Source organism: Sorex araneus, chromosome X, assembly GCF_027595985.1.
Source record: "Sorex araneus isolate mSorAra2 chromosome X, mSorAra2.pri, whole genome shotgun sequence".
Classification (NCBI taxonomy): domain Eukaryota; kingdom Metazoa; phylum Chordata; class Mammalia; order Eulipotyphla; family Soricidae; genus Sorex; species Sorex araneus.
In genome coordinates this window covers 203,371,318-203,392,654 of record NC_073313.1, presented here as the reverse complement: position 1 = coordinate 203,392,654, position 21,337 = coordinate 203,371,318, and the positions used below count along the sequence as shown (strand labels likewise).

The following is a 21,337-nucleotide window of genomic DNA, read 5'->3' as shown; positions in this document are numbered from 1 at the left end:
TAGATGTACCAAAGTTTCTTTAACCAGTCATCTATTCTCAGGAACTTGAGAAGATTTTGGCTATTGTAAACAGTGCTGCAATTAACATACAAGTGTCGATGTCATTTCTACTGTACTTTTTAATTTTTTTTTTGCTTTTTGGGTTATACCTGGTGATGCACAGGGGTTACTCCTGGCTCTGTACTCAGGAATTACCCTTGGCAGTATTCAGGGGACCATATGGGATGCTGGGATTCGAACCCGGGTTGCCCGCGTGCAAGGCAAACTGCCCTACCCGCTGTGCTATCACTCCAGCCCCTCTACTGTACTCTTTTGCCTCTCCAGGACATATTCCCAGAAGTATATTGCTGGGTTAAATGGGAGCTCAATTTCTAATTTTTTGAGAATCATCCATACTGTTTTCCAAAAGGACTGAACCAGTCAGCATTCCCACCAGCAGTGAAGGAGAGTCCCTTTCTCCCCACATCCACATCAACACCAGTTGCTTTTGTTCTTTGGATGTGAGCCAGTCTTCGTGGTGTGAGATGATATCTAACTGTTGCTTTGATCTGCACTGTTGTTTTGATGATTAGTGATGAAGAGCATTTTGTCATGTGCCTTTTGGCCATTCGGATATCTTCTTTGAGAAAGTTTATGTTCATTTAATCACCCCATTTTCTGATGGGTTTGGATGTCTTCTTTTTGTAGAGTTCAACCAGTGCCTTGTTTATCCTTGATATCAATCCCTTATTCGATGGGTATTGGGTAAATATCCTTTCCCATTCTGTATACTGTCTTTGTATTTTGGTCACTGTTTGGGGATGTCTCTTTAAAGGACTATAGAAAGCACAAAGGTCATTAGGGTTATTTATCAATTTAATTCTATAAGTTTGTATTAAAGCTATATGTAGACTTTTTCTGGCTACATTAGTTAATTAATATGAAGCAAAATTTAGGTTTTAGTGAGATGAAACAGGCAAAAGACAACTGATAAGTTACTTCCATCATACTTGTTGGAGGTCTTGGTAAGTACTATAGAGAAAAGGTCAAAGAACAGGGAAACAGGTATGCTGGGTGGATGGCTTATACTATCCCCAACAGGTTGTGATGAGAAGTATATTTTTAAATAGAAACATAAGAAATTGTAATTCTTCTTGAATGACAACTGATATTCTATTATAGCTAATTAAAATATTGAGTCTAAATCCAGTAACAAATATAATTAGGACTTTGCATTAGCTACTTCAACCTTTAACCATTGGTGACTATTATCTTTGTAGAATGTAGCATAGTGGCAGTATTCAGCATGATAGTGTTTGGTTTTAAGTTTTCTGGACTGCAAACCAAGAGTACTTCTTATTGTTTCAGAGTACCATGAGCCAACATGCTCAAGTTCTGAATTCAGGTGTGACAATGGGAGGTGCATTCAAAATAACTGGATCTGTGATGGTGATAATGACTGTGGGGACATGAGTGATGAAGATCAAAGACACAACTGTGGTAAGTGAAACCAGTTAGTTCATTTGCATTTACATTCCAGGGAAAGTCAGTTGATTATTTTTTTCTGTCTTTGGCTAGTGTGATTATCAGATAGATTCCCTTTTAATTAAATGTTCACTGATAGGATGTTACTTTAGGTTTGCACTCTGCAGTTGTTTGAAATCATTCACTCTAATGATGGAAAATGAATTTAATGTTTTTTAGTGGAAACTGTGCTCTATATCTTATAGGTTTTATAAAGAGAATTCAGTTGGTCTCTTATAACAGTATCCTTTTCAGTGCATCAATGACCTGACTCTCTAGTTTCATCTATCTCTGTATACATTTGGGATAGGGGATTGAGGAAGAAATAATTCTTTTTTAGGGGCCAGAGCGATAGTACAGCAGGCAGGGCACCTTCTTTTTATGCAAATGACTAGTTTTGACTCCCAACATCCTGTGGGTTCCTTAAAGTATTTCCAGGCATAATTTCTAAATGAAGAGCCAGGAGTAATCCCTGAGCATCTCCAGGTGTGGCCCAAAAACCAAAAGAAAAACAATCCTTTTTAGTGGATTATGGATATACTAGGGCTGGAGTGATAGCACAGCGGTAGGGCATTTGCCATTCACGCAGCCATCCTGTGTTCGATTCCGCCGCCCCTCTCGGAGAGCCTGGCAAGCTACCGAGTATTGTTCCTCCACTGCTGAACCTGGCACCTACCCATGGTGTATTTGATATGCCAAAAACAGTAACAAAAAGTCTCACAATGAGAGATGTTACTGGTGCCCGCTCGAACAAATCAATGAGCAACAGGATGACAGTGACAGTGATGGATATACTAGAGAATTTCATATTCCACCATACAGTATTAAATTCATAGGTAAAATGCCCCAGATGGGTGTTTTTTATGGTAGAACAATAAAATCAACAACTCTCTGTTAATTGCACTTGATCAGAACCTCATATCCATGTTTTTGGCAGTGATCCATAGTTCCTTGCACATGTAATTTAATCACTGTAGTGGTTTATTTGAAAGAACTGCAAATATGACTACAACATGTATGTTTCTCTCCCTTTCTTCACCAACACTCCTCCTCTTAAAGTTGGGCAGAATTAGTATTTATGTTAATTTTTAATAGTTTTCTTGAAAATCACGGTCTCTGTCAACACTTGTTGTTTTATATCCCTAATTCTATTAGACATTGGTAGTTATAATGTACCTTTACAATAACATTTATTTGTAGTGAAACAAAAAACAACAAAAAAAATGACTGTAGTATTTCATGACTTAGAATCATCTAGTTCACCATTTTGAGCTACAATATTCTCACATGTAGAACTGACATAAAAGTTCTTATTTCATATTATACTTGTGCAAGCTAGAATGTGTTACCAAATTTTAAGACATGTTTGTAAGCTAAAATATGTTTTAAAAATGTAGGATACATGTTTTGTATCCAGATCCACAAAATGGGAAGAGTTTTATAAAACCCTAAGGGAAATTTATGATCTAGTATTAAATTCCGGGAAAACTTGGTGAAGGGTTTATTATCTTATGGAAAAATATTTAATACCCAAAGCAACTAAAATACTTTTGGAGATATGTTATATTATTATCATTACAGAAATAGATTCACCTCCCTGTTTTCCTCATTTAAGTAATATAAAGCAGGAGAAATATTGGTTAGAATGATTTTTATTCCTTAACTGAGCTCTTATGTTGCTCCTCACCTTGTTTGCTTTTGTTTCAGGGGCTTCCACTTGTCCAAGTTCTTCATTCATCTGTGCAAATAGTGTGCCTCCAAACCTAAGATGTATCCCACAGTCTTGGGTCTGTGATGGCGATTCCGATTGCTCTGATGGTTCTGATGAACTGCAGAACTGTACCAGAAGATCTTGTAATGAAAATGATTTCACTTGTAACAATGGACTATGCATCCCACAGTCATTCAGGTGAATTGGGGATTAATAAATCCCCCAGCAAACACACTTGCTGTTTCTGATGTTTTGGGCATAGGTCATTCTCATTGTTATCTCATTTTGATTTGTATTTCCCTGATAATCAGGGATGATCAATATTTATTTCTTTATATGCCTGTTAGTCATCTCTATGTCTACTTTGGGAGTGCATCTTTTCAGGTCTCTTCCCATTTTAAAATATTATTGTGGAAACCACCACCAACAGGAGTGGTGAGATGGACCTGCATAGCTGTAATTTCAATCCAAGGACTCTGACTCTCATAGTAAACCACATCCTCTATTCTTTGTAGCCCCAAGTTCCAATGGGCTTGTTTTTGTTCTTGTTTATTTCAGATGTATTGTATATGAATATTTGATCTTGACTGATTGTCAAATATTAGTATTTCCAGTCCCAAACCAAGATTTCTGTACATTTAGAATGAATTTTGTTACTTTCATGAGGACTCCATTCTGGAATTAAGACATTCATGAGCTCTTCTAATATTGTGGATAAGGAAGAATACTTTGGCTCACTTAGTTTCAAAATAAGCATTTTCTCATGCCATGTGGGAATTATGAGACCCCAAATCACTTCTAGAATTCTGAAAATGCCTTAGTCCTTTCTCACTATTTCATGCAAGTCCTCTAGTTTTTGTTCCTTGCCACCATAGCAGCTCATATCTCTTGTTAGATAACAATAATCAAAGTAATCATAATGAAATCAGTAGGAACAGGGCTGCACTATTTTTTGATGAGAAGCCATATGTCCTTGGAGGCATAATGTTAACATTTATAATATAAAACATTCATACTTTGAGTTTTCTTTTGGACATGGACTCATCTATCATAGGCTAATCAGAAATCACAGGTTTTGTTTGGGAAGGAAGCTCTCTCCTTGGTGAATAAGACATAAAGAACAGAACACTAAAGTTATAAATGCTGTATTTAAGTGACCACCTAGGGGTAAAGTAATGCATCTATATATTTAGTGGCTCTAGAGTCTAGACTCACAGCAACTGAAACTTGGAGAAAATATGTGGGAACACTAGCTATTAAATACTTCTAGGCATACATGGAGTAGATAATTCTGGCAGAGAGTGAACTAGGATACTGGTGATCAGATAATTGAAATGGTCTATCAGGCATAACGAGGCAAAAGAAGAAAGAGTGCTCGCAGCTGTGACAGTTGATACTTGTTGTCAATGTCTCAATGTGACCCTGATTTCATGTGACTCCAGGTGTGACCGGCATAATGACTGTGGTGACTACAGTGATGAGAGGGATTGCTCATACCCAACTTGTGGGCAACATCGGTTCACTTGTCAGAATGGGCGCTGCGTTTCTAAGCTCTTTGTTTGTGATTTGGATAATGATTGTGGAGATAATTCTGATGAGCTTCCGGACCTGTGTCAAGTCCACAAAGCCACTTGCCCTCCACACCAGTTCCAGTGTGACAATGGGAACTGCATCGAGATGGTGAAGGTTTGCAACCACCAAGATGATTGCTCAGACAACAGTGATGAGAAAGGATGTGGTGAGTAAATAGGAAACCTGGTAAAGGAAAATGGGAATTGGCTGTGGAGAGAACTCAACTGGATAGGATTCCCAGTAGTACATAACCCCCTGAGCACTGAGCTTAGAGTATCCCTGAGTACCACTGTGTGTGAGTGTCCCCTCAAAAGAGGGGAAGTTGGGATACTTTCTAAAACATTATGTAAATGATACGTTTCGTCAAAATGCAACAATTATGTGATCAATTATATGGTTGTTAAAGATGAAACAGATTGAGGCCGTCAGCATCTACCAGTGTTGTTAAGTAAGGAGGACAAAGTTTGTTCTCTGAGAATTCCTTCAATTGCTTATTTCCAGTCTGAGGTGATCATGATGTTTTTAACACTCCACCCCCACAGTCACAAATGAGTCACAAATGAGTCCACTAGAATGGATAAAATATATAATTAAGAAGAATATGTCCTACTCTTCGAGGGGGCACCAGTAATGTCTCCATTCGTCCCAGCCCTGAGATTTTAGCAGCCTCTCCTTAGTCGTCTTTTCCAACGATGGGAGGCTCTTTAAGTGTCAGGGCAATGAAACCTGTTATTGTTAATGGGATGACTGTGATACAGTGATACAGTGATACCGTGATGTCCTACTCCTAGTGAATTTGGTCATGATTCATGGAACTGGGAGAGGAATACCCACCCAGAGATGTCACACGGTATCCTGCAACTGACTGGTGTGGGCAGTCCCAGCACTGAAGTAGGAGAGGCCACAGATTAGAGTGTTCCCCATCTCTGTCCAGAGAACATTTTACTGGGTTGGGAGTAGCCAATTTGACTCTTTCATTCCCTGTTCTTTATCTCCTCTCTTGCCATTTTTCTTTTAAAAGAAAAATATAGAAAAAAATATTAGAAGTCTAACTCCCACTAAATAGTTTTGTTAATTATCAGAATCCTTGAGGAAGGAATCAACTGAATCACAGTTTGATACATGGCTCCAAAGTTTTGATTGTGTTTCAGCACCAATATCCTCAGTTTCCCTCCCACCCCACCCTCCCACCTCTATGGCAGGACTCTGATACATGAGATATCATGTGTATCTCTTTACCTATTTAGCTGACACAATTTCAATAGTAACTTTTACAATCTTTGACCTCTAGAAATCACATAACTCCTAATCTCATTTTAAAACGACTCATTAAGAATCAGGACCATTCTCGAGGCCAAGAGATAGAACAGGGGTAAAGGTGCTTGCCTTGCACAAGGCCAATCCGGTCTGATCCCTAGCATCATATATTGTTTCCCCAGCATTCCCAAGAGTGACCTCTGAGTACTTCTGGGTGTGGCCTAAAGTCAAAGGAAAAAATCGAGTCACTGGTGTATCCTTCATGAACGTTTCAGTTTTCTAATGTTTGCCTTTTACTCACAGGCATGAACGAGTGCAATGACCCATTAATCAGTGGTTGTGACCAGATCTGCACAGACACCCTCACTAGCTTCTATTGTTCTTGTCATCCTGGTTACAAGCTTCTGTCTGATAATCGGAGCTGCGCTGATATTGATGAATGCAAGGAGACGCCCTTTGTCTGTTCCCAGATCTGCGAGAACACAATAGGCTCTTACGTCTGTAAATGTGCCCCGGGCTATATCCGAGAACCTGATGGGAGAACCTGCCGGCAGATCAGTCAAATTGAGCCCTATCTCATATTTGGCAATCGTTACTATTTGAGAAATCTCACTCTAGATGGCCAGTACTATTCCCTTATTTTGCAAGGACTGGGCAATGTGGTGGCTGTAGATTTTGACCGAGTTGAAAAGAGAATGTACTGGATTGATGCTGAGAAAAGAGTCATTGAGAGAATGTTTCTGAATAAGACAGACAGGGAGACGGTCATAAGCAATAATCTGCCTTCTGCAGAAAGTCTGGCAGTGGACTGGGTTGCCAGGTAAGGAACCAAAGAGAAGCCTTTGTAAGATTTTGTTGTTGTTGTTGTTTAAAATGTTCTAATCAGAGCCAGGAGTAACCCTTGTGCATCGCTGGGTGTGACCCAATAAGCAAAAATAAATAAATAAAATGTTCCAATCATGTATTCACATTAAGAGGGAATTAATCTTTTTAATATGTTAATTTGGTGATCCCTTTCATCTTTTGCTTTTGTGTGTGAGTGCTTTTCCTTTTTCCAGCAGGTACCCAATACTTAAACAGAATTTGAATATTAGGGAGCACAGAACCTAAAATTCAGTGGCTTAGAGTCTATAGCATCCTGTTTATGGGAAGGGTATCCCAAGGTAAAAATGAGCTCTGGTAGCCATGTAGTTATTTGAAGCAGATGTTAAGGAATGATTCACACATTCATTAGTTCCTTAAGTTACTTAAAATTTTATACTTGACAATTCCTGCATGCTAGATTGTGTGCCAGGCAGTAGGGTCTAGAGGTAACGAGAAGGGCATTACCCTACCCTTGCAGAAGGCTTGTTTATACTACTAGTCATTTCCAGTGTGGGCCTAAAATAGAACTCTCACTATCATAATCTTTCTAGAAACTGTGAGTCTTTAAGTGGCAAAAGTTATTTACAGTCACAGACTCAATTGCACCATCAGGAAAAACAGTAGCACTGCACTGTAGCACTGTCGTTCGTTGTCCATGATTTGCTCGAGTGGGCACCAGTGACGTCTCCTTTGTGAGACTTGTTACCATTTTTGGCATTTCGAATATGCCATGGGTAGCTTGCCAGGCTCTGCTGTGCAGGCGGGATACTCTCTTGGTAGCTTGCCGAGTTCTCTGAGAGGGATAGAGGAATCAAACTCGAGTCAGCCATGTGCAAGGGAAATGCCCTACCTGCTGTGCTATCTCTCCAGCCCAGGAAAAACAGTAATAATAATAATAATAATAATAATAACCCTTTATTTGAGGATGGTTGTCACGTAAATAATATAAAATTTAGAAAAATATTTAGTCCTGGTTCTGACACATAGTAAATATTCAATAAATAGTAGCTGTTAAAAATAAATAAATAAATAAATAGTAGCTGTTATTCTTGCTATTTGTAAACCCTTATAAAGATGGAACCCCAGTTTGTGACATACTATTTATTCTATTTATTAGAATAAATTATTTATAGCCAATTTATTTATAGCACAATTATTTATAGCCAATTGTGCACATAATCATAAAGAGAAATATATATATGTATATATATCTCTAAACTACTAAACCTTTATTAAATTTGGTTAAGTAACATGGCAAGAAAATAATTTTATCATTATTGTCTGAAAAGGCCAGAAGTTTTTGTCTGTCCTGAGAAGCTCCTCTGTACATATTGGGTTTAGCTTTACGATATACTTCTATCATGTAAACTGTTGTTTAAGACACATATTACTTTCATTTCTGCTTCCCTACTCATTTGCATTGATGGGGAAGGATGACTTTTGCCATGAAAGTAAAGACAGGGGACTGTAGCAATAGTACAAAGGGATGGCTTGTTTGTGGCCAACCCGGGTTCAACCCTTGGCATTTTCAGTGGTCCCCTGAGCACCATCAGGAGTAATTCCTTGGTGCAGAACTAGGAGTTACTCCTGAGCATCCCCAGGTGTGACCCAAAAGTAAGAAAAGAAAAAAAAGAAACTATTGGCAGAAACCTTATGATTGTGGACCCCATGCTCCTTATGTGACAGGTGCAATGTAGACCACATTCCTGCATAATCCATGGTTTCATTGCAGAAATGAATATAGTTTTCCCTTCCTGGTTTTTCCCCCCTAATTTTCTGGAAAAGTCCCTGCTAATAGCTGTCTGTGTTTCCCAGGAAGCATGGATTGAAAGTTGGGTGGCAAAATGACTATAATAATAACTTCTGGCTCTCTATTTCAGAAATCTCTATTGGGTGGATTCCGTCCTCGACTGCCTCTCAGTCTCTGACCTCAGAGGTCGATATCGCCGCAAGCTGGCTGAGCACTGTGTGGATGCCAACAACACCTTTTGCTTTGATAAACCTAGAGGAATTGCCCTTCACCCTAAATATGGGTATTGTTTCCCTTTACTTTTGGGATCTTAGTCTGTTTCCATAGAGGCTATACATGTAATTATCTCAAGGCCAATGCCTTGCTGTTATCTTCTGCTTTTTCTATCTGGTAAATCGTTTAGTATAATAGACAAAAGCATGGTTTGAAATGGTATTGATCAGATTTTCTGTTTTCTTTGCCATGACTCATCAAGACACATATTTTGACTGCATGTGAAGAAATTTATGGTTAATAATTTAAATTAAATACCACTTTTAGTTGTCTCTTCATGTCATTTCCACTTAGATTCATATTTGTTCTTTAACATTTCTTGCGTATCATTGAGCGGATTATATTATAGATTATTTTCTCATGAAATGTGGTGTTTCTGTGATTAGAAAAGAGCTATGTCTTTTGAGTAGTAATTAATTTTGACTTTAATAATTGATCCTTGTGTTTATTCCAATAGATTTGTCTACTGGGCAGACTGGGCTCATCGCGCATACATTGGGAGAGTAGGCATGGATGGAACCAACAAGTCTGTGATAATTTCTACCAAATTAGAGTGGCCAAATGGCATCACCATTGATTATACCACTGACCTGCTCTATTGGGCTGATGCTCATCTAGGTTACATTGAGTACGTACATAAAAATGCTTAAGCAGACTGGGCAACTAATTATGATCATTAGGGATTTGTATTGCCAATGTATCATTCCCATGTTGTTTCTGGCCTAGTATTCAAAATCAGTCTGAAACAGTTCATTGAGGTCAGTAGAAAAAAGCATGAACTTTGAAGTCAAGTAAAACAGATTTAAGCTTTCACTTTATATTTCTTCATATGAAAAATAGAGCTAGTTAGTTAATGTTTAACTTACTTTAATTTTCTTATCTCTTTTAATTTATGTTCCCTTGGAAACATGATGGATTTTTGTATTTTAATAAAGAGGAAAAACAAAAAAATCGAAATGTTTTTCCCAAAATTCCTTTTAGATGCCCTCTCCCCCCGCTCCCTACCCCCACTCACTGTTCAGAGATCCTGGAGGCCATTATCAACTGGACTATGCAGTGAATCGTTGTGGTATTCAGGTGTCTTTAGAGGGTGACATCCAGCCAGACTCAGGAAGTCAAGTGGCTTTGGCATGCTACCTTAACCCCTGGTCTGTTTATTGGGAAGTGCGATTAAGTGTTTTAAGTAGTAGTAGGATCTTTTACTTTTTTTCCCTTTGTAATGTAGTCATATTTATTCACATTTAAAATTTTTTATTAAAGCACCATGATTTCCAAAAGTTATTCATAGTTTAGATTTAGTCATACAGTATTATACTACCAATCCACCCCCACTGTCAACTTCCTTCCACCAGTGTTCCTAGATTCCCTCACTTTCCACCCCAAGCCTCCTCTTAATTGGAACCTTTTTAAATTTGGTTGTTAAAATCTGTTAAAATTCACGTTTCACGATTTCCGCATTGTTGACTCTGTGGTTTGAATATTTGGCTTTACCAATCTTTAACAACACCAATGTACCTGAATCCCTTTGACATGCCTCCTGTTGCTTCTCATTTGTCTCTGATCTGCCTCTACTCCTTAATATTCTTAATTATAATGTATTAAGATTATTATAAAAGGAAGCATTTAAAAAGTGAATTAAATCTTACACAGTAAAAAAATACTTAGTAAAGGAATAATATACTTCTTAATGATTAAATTTTTTAGGGGCATTACTCGTTAGGACCTAGTTGGACTGCTATGTCTACTGATAAGCAGATATGGAAAAGTACCCAGGTTGTCCTGTTGCATGTAAACACATGTGGTTGCCATTAACTATATAATTTTTAGTAGAATTTGTCATTCTCCCCCCCCACCCCACATCAAAGTCTATGTAGAATTTTGAAGTTCTCTAATCTCATGTTCTCTTGGGAACATTCTACTAAAAATAAATTTACAGCACAAATGTTTGAACTTTCTAGTCTTTTGGTCATGTAGACTTTTTCCCAGAATTCACTCAACAGACTCATTGATAAATACTCTGCCACCCAGGTACTCAGATTTGGAAGGCCAACATCGGCACACAGTCTATAACGGGATCCTGCCTCACCCATTTGCTATTACCATTTTTGAAGACACTATTTACTGGACAGATTGGAATACAAGGACAATTGAAAAAGGAAACAAATTTAATGGGTCACATAGAACAGTGCTTGCAAATGTAACACATAAGCCATATGACATCCGTGTTTATCATCCATATAAACAACCCATTGGTGAGTAGATAGTTTGGAAGCTTAACACAATTTCATGCCTAGTTTACATACCATTTGGTTCTTTTTGTATAGATATCATGGTATATAACAAAAAAAATGGATGTTACTTGTTAATGATTGGTACTAACAAAAGCAGAGAGTTGTGTTTTAATTTGTAACTATCTTTAGAGATCATTCCACAATTTCTTGAAGGGTTTCTTGTAACCTCTTTTCTGTAATTTCTTAATAATCATTCTGATTTTTTGGCTAGAATCAGTTTTATTGTGTTGTCATATTTACTTCATCTATTTTTTTATGTGGGAGAATTTAAATAATTTAAATTTAGTTAAAAATACTGTGGAGGGGGCTGGAGTGATAACACAGTGGGTAGGGCATTTGCCTTGCACGCGACCAATCTGGGTTTGATTCCCAGAATCCCATATGGTCCCCTGAGCAATGCCAGGAGTAATTCCTGAGTGCAGAGCCAGGAGTAACCCCTTTGCATTGCCAGGTGTGATCCAAGAAGCAATATATATACATATATATATGTATATATATGTGTATATATATATATATATATATATATATATATATAGTGGAGGGCTGGGGCTATAGAATGCTGGTGCTTGCATTGAACACAGGCAACCCAGATTCTATCCCCAGCACCCCTTATGGCCCTAACCCTCCGGGAGTGACCTCTGAGCACAGAGCCAGGAGTAAGCCCTTGTGCACCACCAGGTGTGCCCCAAAACAAAACAAGCAAAAAGTTGTGACATTTCAGTCATAAATACTTCCGTAAGTATTTATGTTTGAAAAGCAAGGACATTTTTTAATCACCACAATAAATTAATTTTCCTAATCACCACATATATGTGATTTACAATTTTTGGGGGGGGAGAGGGGAGAGCTTTGAGGCAACACCTGGTGATGATGCTCAGGGGTTACTCCTGACTCTTCACTCAGTAATTAATCCTGAAAGTGCTGTGATGACAGTATGGGATACCAGGAATTGAATCCGGATTGACAGTTTGCAAAGCAAGTTCCCTAACTTCTGTATTATCTCTCTAGTCCCACAATCATTTCTTAATACCAATTCCAAAATTAATCTCTTAAAATGATTGATATAAAATAAATTTTAAAAATAAAATTGCCATTATAGAAAACATTTATCAGTGTGCCTATTTGCATGGCTGTTTCTTTTTTTACAGAATATGTGCATTTTTATTGTTGTGTAGAATAATGTTTTGTCAAGAGTAAAATTTTAAATGTCTTGTAAGTTAATTCTTAAGTTTTTTGCATGCAATGAAGGACACTTTATGCAATCTAAGACACTTTATGATTTTTAGATAACCTTTACATCAAAGGTCTAGAAAACTTTGGAAATAGGATAAGTTTAGAAATAAGATGAGTGGGCCTGCTTTGGGGTGTCTTGCTGAAATATATGATAAATTTGGAAAAAAAATAGAAGCTTCCCAAACAAAATTATTTATTATTTAGTTGAAATTTAAATGAATCTTCATTTCTATGAAGATTGGTCTTCACAGAGATTATAGAAATAAAGTATATATAGAAAAATATAGAACTTAGTCCCATACTGAAACTTCGGGAAATTCCACATCAGGAATTTCTGTTGTTTGTTTGTTTGGGGGGCCACACCTGGTTGTGCTCAGGCATACTGCTGGCTCTATACTCAGGAATTTCTCTGAGTGGTGCTCATGGAACCAAATAAGATGCCAGGGGTCAAACCTGGGTTAACTGCAAGCAAGGAAAGTAGTATTGTGCGCTCTCTCTCTCTCCCTCCCTCCTTCCTTCCTTCCCTCACGTTTACTGGAGAGAGAGAGAGAGAGAGAGAGAGAGAGAGAGAGAGAGAGAGAGAGAGAGAGAGAGAGAGAGAGAGAGAGAGAGAGAGAGAGTGTTCACATTTTGTGCCGTCTTTCAATCATCTATGTCTTTAGATGTAGGAGAGAATATAGCATCTGCTTGAAATTAAATTTGAAAACATCGGCTATGGGTCTTAGCCAAATGTCATACCCACTTGCCAAAGACATCAAGAGGCCTGTTTTCCTCTAGCCCAGAGCATATGGGTTGTTCTTTCTTCTGGTGATTTGTACATTCCTTTTATCAAAGGAAGCATCCTCTGTTGAGTACATACATCTCTCCCATCTGTCCTCTAATGAATTTTGGGGGAAATAAGGTAAAACTAGGGTGATTATTTTTCTTACTCTCCAAGTAGGGTAAGGTGGGTAGTAGGCCACACTTGAGCTCGGTACTTTCCATAAGTGAGTAAACCATGTCTTTTTCTTTCTTTCTTTTTTTGATCAGTGAACAATCTCTGTGCGATCAGCAATGGTGGCTGTTCTCATCTCTGCCTCATCAAAGCAGGAGGGGTAGGAGCTACCTGCGAGTGTCCAGACAACTTTAGGACCATACGCCTGACGAACAGAAATTACTGCCTTCCCACGTGCTCGAGCACACAATTCCTGTGTGCTAACCATGAAAAGTGAGACTTCCTTCCCTGTTTTCACTGTCTCTCTGTTGCATGCATGGTGATCTTAAGGCTCCAGGGGATGTGGAGTTGCCGATCAACATTTCTTAATTTGCAATTTATTTCTAATTTATTTTTCTACATGTCAGCACCAAGAGTACTGTAGATATACATTGAAATTATACTGTAAATGGGGATAGAATTTCTGATCTGCACAGAGGGCCTAACTCTTAAGTATGTTAGGATAAGATTGAGGGCTACACATTCCACCCTATTTCGGATTGTTTTTGTGGCAGCAAAACACAATTATTTCCCTAACAGACCATTGAGTTTTCTGAAACAAAATAGTGTAAATGAGAACCTTATCATGAGAACCCTAGATTTAATAGATTAATTTTGTTTTATTTCATTTTGTTTTGTTTGTGGTGGGGAGGGGAGGCATGCCAGGCTATGCACAGGCTTTCACCTGGCTCTGTGCTCAGGGATCACTCCTGGAAGGTTTGGTGATATGTGGTGCCAGGGATTGGTCTCAGGTTGGCCACATGCAAGGCAAACACCTTACCCACTGTGCTATTGCTTCAACTCTAATAGTAGATTATTTTGATACTCTAATAAAATACCTTGGACTGAGAATCACATCTATATCCATGATGTAGGCCTTAAACTTAATGCCTGGTGCTTCCATGTCAACATCCAAATTCCACCAACCTGGCAGCCTGGTCCTAACAAGTTCCATGTCCGGAACCAAAGCACTGCACTCAGCACAGTTTGTTGTGGAAGTAGCATACTCATATGCATTTATTCAGCCTGTTTGGGTCATAAGAAACTTCCTCATCTAGTTATATTTCCCCTGACAATACACCACAATACTCAAGGTGTAATTGACCCTTTTCTTGTGCTTGGAATTCAGTTTTTTTTTTAATTGAACCACAGTGAGATACACAGTTGTTCATGACTGGTTTTTAGTCACATACTTATCCCTTTAACCAGTGGTGAAGGACATTTCCCACCACCAACGTTCCTAGTTTTCCTTTACCCTCCACCTGCCTCTATGGCAGGTATTTTCTTTTCCTCCATCCCCCCACCCCAGCCTCTCAATTTAGTTTTGATATTTTCCCTGAATGCCTTTGCTCTCTCCTCCCTAAGGGGGGTTTAACTAAGAACTTCTCTGTTTCTTTGGTGAAGGTGTATTCCTATTTGGTGGAAATGTGATGGACAGAAAGACTGCTCAGATGGTTCGGACGAATCTGCCCATTGCCCACAGCGCTTCTGTCGGCTAGGACAGTTCCAGTGCAAGGATGGCAACTGTACCATCCCTCAGTCTCTGTGCGATACCCACTCAGACTGCCCTGATGGCTCTGATGAAGACCAGGCTCTTTGCGGTATGTTGAATTACCCTCTGCCTTCTCAGCCCTCTTCTGTAGTTGAATGGACAAACTCAGTTAGGATTCTGTGGGGGAGTTTTCTGAAGGTCCTCTGAAATTCAGAGTTTATTGCATATCTTTTTGTATAGAGTATTTTAGAAATCTTAATGTCTCATCAAGACGAAGTTGGGGTAGATAGTAAGTATCTACATTGCTGGTTCTTTATATGTACTGACACTGAAGGCAAAATGAGTTTCCCACTCCCACTTGCAAAAAAAAAAAAGAAATCAAACCAAAAAATCCAACACATAAATAAAACTCAATTCCTCAATATTGAAAACATCAACTTTAGCAACAAACATGATTTTTTGAAAAACAGCTGTTTTCGGTGAGAGAGTTGTATTTCGGCCATAAGTTGTACTTTGGTCATTAGTAGGTCATGAATGAATTAGGTTTCATCTCTGCCTGTGAGAAAAAAGATATTAAAGAACTTAGGAGACAACAGTGGTCAAAGGAACAGTGTTCATGAGTTCAGTTTAGTGGTACTGGTTGACAATTGTGAATACTTTAAAATACTGTAAAGGAAATTGTAATTTGGGCCTGAAGAGATAGTACAGTGGATAGGGCACTTATCCTGTACACAGTTGGCCCAGATTCATTCTCCAGCACCCCTTATGTTTCCTTGAGCTCCCTAAGATCACTAGGAGTGATCCCTGAGCTCAGAGCTAGTAGTAAATCCTATGAACCACTGGGATGGACCCTTCCCTTAAAAAAAGACAAAACAGTACATTATAATCTAGTTCCCAAGACCCACTTGAATGCAGGCATCTGTCTCTGTGAAGATGTGCTCAGGGTCATAACCCTGTCCCTCTGCTTGCAGAGAATCACCAATGTGGGGCCAATCAGTGGCAGTGTGCCAACAAACGCTGCATCCCAGAATCCTGGCAGTGTGACTCTGAGAATGACTGTGGGGATAACTCTGATGAAGAGAGTTCCCACTGTGCCAGCAGGACCTGCAAGCCTGGCTATTTCAAGTGTGCCAATGGCCGCTGTATTCCTCAGTCCTGGAAGTGTGACGTAGACAATGACTGTGGTGACTACTCGGATGAGCCTCTCAATGAATGCAGTAAGTTCCAGTGTGTGTACTGTCGCAGGTCCAGGGGCAGGAATCCAGGAGAAACCTCCATGTAGATGAAGAGAAGGCTGACAGCTTCAGTCCCTGAGGACCCTCTCCTCTGAGTCTTAGCTTCTATTTATTTATACCTCTATCACTGTATCACTGTCATCCCATTGCTCATCAATTTGCTCAAGTGGGCACCAGTAACTTCTCCATTATGAGACTTGTTGTTACTGTTTTTGGCATATTGAACACGCCATGGGTAGCTTGCCAGGCTATTTTTTTCAAATGTGCGCTTAAAAAATTTTTTTTGACTTGTGATCATCTATCATAGTGGGAAAGAGACTTGAAGTGACAGTATATTTTCAAAGTTCTGTTTTCATCTGGAGGTGTCATACCTAATTCCAAGTAAGACTGGAATTCCATTGGAAATTCACTTTGAAAAAATGAACAAGTGCTAAATGATGAGTATTTATGAAACACACATATCATTCAATTAGAATGGCAATGCTTGTTAAAACAAGACAAGAGGATCTGGAACTCTGTATCCCACCAAAGCTTACTAGTCTTTTTTTTTTAATTGAATCACTATGAGACATACAATCACAAAGTTGTTCATGATTGGTTTTTGGCCATACAATGTTCTAACACTCTTCTAATCCTGGCACTCCTAGTTTACAGGCTGGCTTACAGGTTGAATGTTTCTAAAGTGCCTGATTTGTCTTTTTTTTGGGGGGGGGAGGGGTCACACTCAGCAGTGCTCAGGGGTCCTCCTGGATCTGCACTCAGGAATTACACCTGACAGTGCTTGGGTGACCATATGGGATTCTGGGCATTGAACGCAGGTCAGCTGCTTGCAAGGCAAACACCCTACCCTCTGTACTATCACTTCTGCCCTTGTGCCTGATTCCTCTTGGTCCACTGAATGTAACTTTTCAAAACATGATAACAAGTGCAGCAAGTACATCTTCACTGGAGCCTCAGAGTAAGGTTATAAGGTAGGGAAAGATAGATGTTGCCAATGTTATGGATGATGCAACTGAACATAAATGCATTTTGTGGCAGAACTGAACCTTTAACCCAGCAGCTTTCCAAGTCCACTGGGCTGCTGTAACCCTCTTTTTTCCCACTTTCCACCTCAAGATTATACTCTAATACTCCTATCTCAGAGATAGAAAGAAAACACAGGACTCAGGCTTCTTGATTATTGATCTACATCTCACTTCTAACCTAAGCACGATTTAGTTAGTGATTTGGCAATCGTATGTCAGCACTGTGTCCTAAAGTGAATGACGAGATCTTCTGGTGCTATTTCTGGGCAGAAGGGAGACATGGGTTCTGATTTTGCTATGTCCTCTCTTTTCAGTGGGCCCTGCATATCGCTGTGACAACCATACAGAATTCTCCTGTAGGACAAACTACCGCTGCGTCCCACAGTGGACTGTGTGCAATGGCATCAATAACTGCAGGGATAACAGTGATGAAGAAGGCTGTGGTAGGAGGGGCTGCAGGGGGATGGGATGAAGGCCTGGCTGTGGCTTCTTCCGCAGCGTTTTACAGGGTTGTTGGAAGTAATAAAAATGTGATCACTTTAAGTGAAGTTCCATCCCACAGGGATTAATTACAGCAATAATTGTTAAGTACATTAGGAAGATAATGGGAACTTGGATACTTTCTCCTAAAGATAGAATCATTACATTTGTCAAATTCAGATTGTTGTTCTAATTTTGTAGATAGACTAAGGCTGGTGATAAGGGGTTTAAGAAAAAAAAGCACCTGTACCCATAAAGAATATTTTAAAATCAGAATGTTAGAATTTTTTTTTATATTCTGAGTATCTCTCTGACTTTCCATATCATCTATTGAATAGCTTTAATCACTTTGGCAACTTGGAAAGAATTTATGAGCGAAAAGTCCATCAAAATGAATGGAATCTGTCAAAATTAGGCATAGAGGGAAAATATGAATTCCAAATGTCTATGCATGTGTATTAGATTTGGTTGGAAGAGAGTGTGTTATCTTAATAATAGCACTAAATATAACCAACTTAAAAAATATTGTGGCAGAAATGTTTTATTTGCTGCTGATTGTAATTAGCCTTCTAGTTAGCCAGACTTTTGTTATAAATTACAAGTCAGATTCCAATGTTTGTTTTATGGGGTCACACTCAGTGGTTCTTGGGTGCTACTCCTGGCTCTGTGCTCAAGAGACCATGCAGCGCCAGAGATTGAATCCGACCTCTCTCATGCAAAGCATGTGCTCAGCCTGTTGTGCTATCTCTCCAGCTCTCCCCCCACTTTTTTTTTAAATTCCAGTTTTGAGATTGGTCTCTGGTCCTCACATATGTGAGAAAATATCCCCAACACTCCTTTTTTGAACAGTTTTAATAAAGAAAATGAATCTTGTTTCAAGTAAAAAGGTAGGTTCAGATTGGCCAAAAAAGGAAAACTGAGTGAAAATTGGGTCTTCTCTGGGAGCTTTGAGAGTATGGTAGTTTTAATCCTCAGACTGTTCCACAAGGAATACTATTTTAGCATTTCTTGACCGCTGGTTTCTGACATCCTTGATTTTTTTCTGCTTTTGGCAGAGGCGAGGACGTGTAGACCCACAGGGGAGTTCCGCTGCAGCAATCACCGCTGCATTCCTCTTCGCTGGAAATGTGACGGGCATGATGACTGTGGTGATCACTCGGATGAGGAAAACTGTGGTGAGTTTTTCAGGGCCCTGTCAGGTTTACGTGCCACTGAGCTGTGATGCCTGTTCTTGTCCACAGAGCGACTGTCTATGCCATTTATTCTATTATAGAGTTACTTATTCATTATAGAGTAGGAAAACAAGGTCAGAGAGGCATCTGCCTACTCACTGTTTGATCCATAGCACTTCACACATACATCCACAAGTTGAGGATAACTATATATGACTTTCCACAGACTCAGAATGGTACATTTCTCCTTTTATTTTTGTTTTTTGGGCTAAAGAGATAAGTATTAAAGCACTTCTTTTGTCTATTTTCCCACACCCTCACAAAAACATGTTATTGTGAAGTGAAGTTAGTCAGAAGGTGGGAGACCTACACAGAATGATCTCATTTAAAATTGATTAATAGATACCCAAAGACAATGGAAACAAGGAACATCAGAACTAATTCAGTAAGAAATGTGCCACTTTCTGGGGATAGGACAGGGAGGGGGCAATGTCTATGGTGGAGGGTTGCATTCAACTGGGAGGAGGAGATGGTTCTGATAGATGGTAATGTATATGTATACATATATATTTACATACATATATATATATATGAAACTATCAGTAACAGCTGTATTGAAAAACACAGTGCATGTGGTGTGTGTATGTGTGTAGTTTCTCTTGTAGTGCTTGGGGTAAATGGGAGGCAAATGAGGGGAGGGGGAGTTGTGATATGCAAGTGCAGGGCCTCCCCAGCAGAGCTTAAGAGGCTAAGATTTTTATTTTATGCTAATTGGTCACAGGTTCAATATCTAGGACCTAAGATGCAAGACCACTCTGATGGTTCTTGGGGTCCTATGGGGCCACACTAGTGAAACTCAGGCACTGTGTGGTTCTGAGGTGGGAAGAATTGTGGTGGGCAGCATGCAATAAGTTATGCTTACCCCCTACACCATCTTACTGACCCCTTAAAGGTCTTTTATAGAGGGGGGAGATGTATTTGGGGGAAGGACAGTCTACCTAAGTCAACCTCTGAGAGTTCAGACTTATGAGGGTCATGGCCAGCTACCAAGTGGCCATGAGAGTGACACCTTGCACTCTTTCATGGCCACACAACTTTCCTTTTCAGTCCCACGAGAGTGCACAGAGAGTGAGTTTCGATGCAGCGACCAGAGATGTATTCCCTCTCGATGGGTGTGTGACCACGCCAACGACTGTGGGGACAACTCGGATGAGCGCGACTGTGGTAACTATCAGTCTTCTCTGAGAGGCTTTCGTAGAGTCGCTTTCCAGGGTCAGTGTGATTGGAACAGGGACTTTACATGAGGAAATGAATCTTCTCACTTATGGACTATGTAAGCTTTGGTGTAACACAGTATCTTCTATTCTGTATTTTCTATGCTTTGTTCTTAAATTAACAGTAGTCTAGATCACTAATAAGGGGAAAAACAATTTTTTTTAAGAGAAAGGTTATTTTTATTTAAACACTTCCTAGGAGCTCATTTAAATCTGAATGGCCATGTAAATAGATAAAAACATTGGCTTTCCTAGTGTTTCTCAGATAGTCACGTTAAGGCCTATGTAAGTGCAGTTCCTGGTATAGAGTTCAGAGCATTTTAAAAGGAATGATAATTCCCTGAATCATTTTACTACTTTTCTGGTTGGATAAGGGGAAACTAAGCACATATAAAAGTTGAGGAATTCACAATACTAAAAAGCTTAAAAGATGAAGATTGTTTCATAGAGGAGAGATAGAACTTTTACTTCTGTATTTTGAATGGAGTAGGTGTAGGTTTTGAGGGTTTATTAACCCTCAAAATCTACACCTGAGGGTGTGTTTGCTTCGAACCAGTCATGGGTTGGGTTAGGAATGTACTTGTATCTGTGTGTATAGACCCTTCTTGTTTTTTTTTCTCTTCAGACATGAGGACCTGCCTTCCTGGGTACTTTCAGTGTGAGAGTGGACACTGTGTGCCTAGTCAGTTGAAATGTGACGGTACTGCTGACTGTCCCGATGCCACTGATGAAAGCGGTTGTCGTAAGTTTGTTTCTACACATCTAGGATAGAATATTTATCGGACATATTCAGATATGGCAGTATGGACCCCACCTCTCCCATTAGATATTTTCATTTCTCTGTTCATTGATAATTATCACCTGATTTCTGGAACCACCCTATCCATGTATTTTTAAGTCATTCATACATTTTATCAAATATATATATATTTTTTTTGCTTTTTGGGTCACACCCAGCGATGCTCAGGGGTTACTCCTGGCTTTGCACTCAGGAATTGCTCCTGGCGGTGCTTGGGGGACCATATGGGATGCCGGGGATCGAACCCGGGTTGGCCGCATGCAAGGCAAACGCCCTACCCACCGTGCTATCGCACCGGCCCCATCAAAAATATTTTAAATAAAGGATGTATGAAACATCAATGCTAATAAAATTACCAGTGACTATTCAAGTCAGTAATTGAATATGAACAATTGCTGGCAAAGAAGAATATTTGAGTAATGAATCAATGAAT

General features: G+C 39.2%; 1 protein-coding gene across 1 annotated transcript in view; it reads left to right on the top strand.

Annotated features, from left to right (window-relative positions):
• The window catches only part of LRP2 (LDL receptor related protein 2), a 186,506-nt gene that overhangs the window by 136,674 nt on the left and 28,495 nt on the right, over positions 1 to 21,337 (top strand). The window contains exons 48-61 of the mRNA XM_055121247.1: positions 1,348 to 1,479; positions 3,211 to 3,412; positions 4,657 to 4,952; positions 6,347 to 6,863; positions 8,788 to 8,940; positions 9,388 to 9,558; positions 10,959 to 11,182; positions 13,484 to 13,661; positions 14,832 to 15,028; positions 15,891 to 16,136; positions 17,494 to 17,622; positions 18,715 to 18,834; positions 19,939 to 20,055; positions 20,731 to 20,847. Of these exons, the coding sequence (XP_054977222.1) occupies positions 1,348 to 1,479; positions 3,211 to 3,412; positions 4,657 to 4,952; positions 6,347 to 6,863; positions 8,788 to 8,940; positions 9,388 to 9,558; positions 10,959 to 11,182; positions 13,484 to 13,661; positions 14,832 to 15,028; positions 15,891 to 16,136; positions 17,494 to 17,622; positions 18,715 to 18,834; positions 19,939 to 20,055; positions 20,731 to 20,847 (2,799 nt within the window). The remainder of the gene's footprint in view (positions 1 to 1,347; positions 1,480 to 3,210; positions 3,413 to 4,656; positions 4,953 to 6,346; positions 6,864 to 8,787; positions 8,941 to 9,387; positions 9,559 to 10,958; positions 11,183 to 13,483; positions 13,662 to 14,831; positions 15,029 to 15,890; positions 16,137 to 17,493; positions 17,623 to 18,714; positions 18,835 to 19,938; positions 20,056 to 20,730; positions 20,848 to 21,337) is intronic.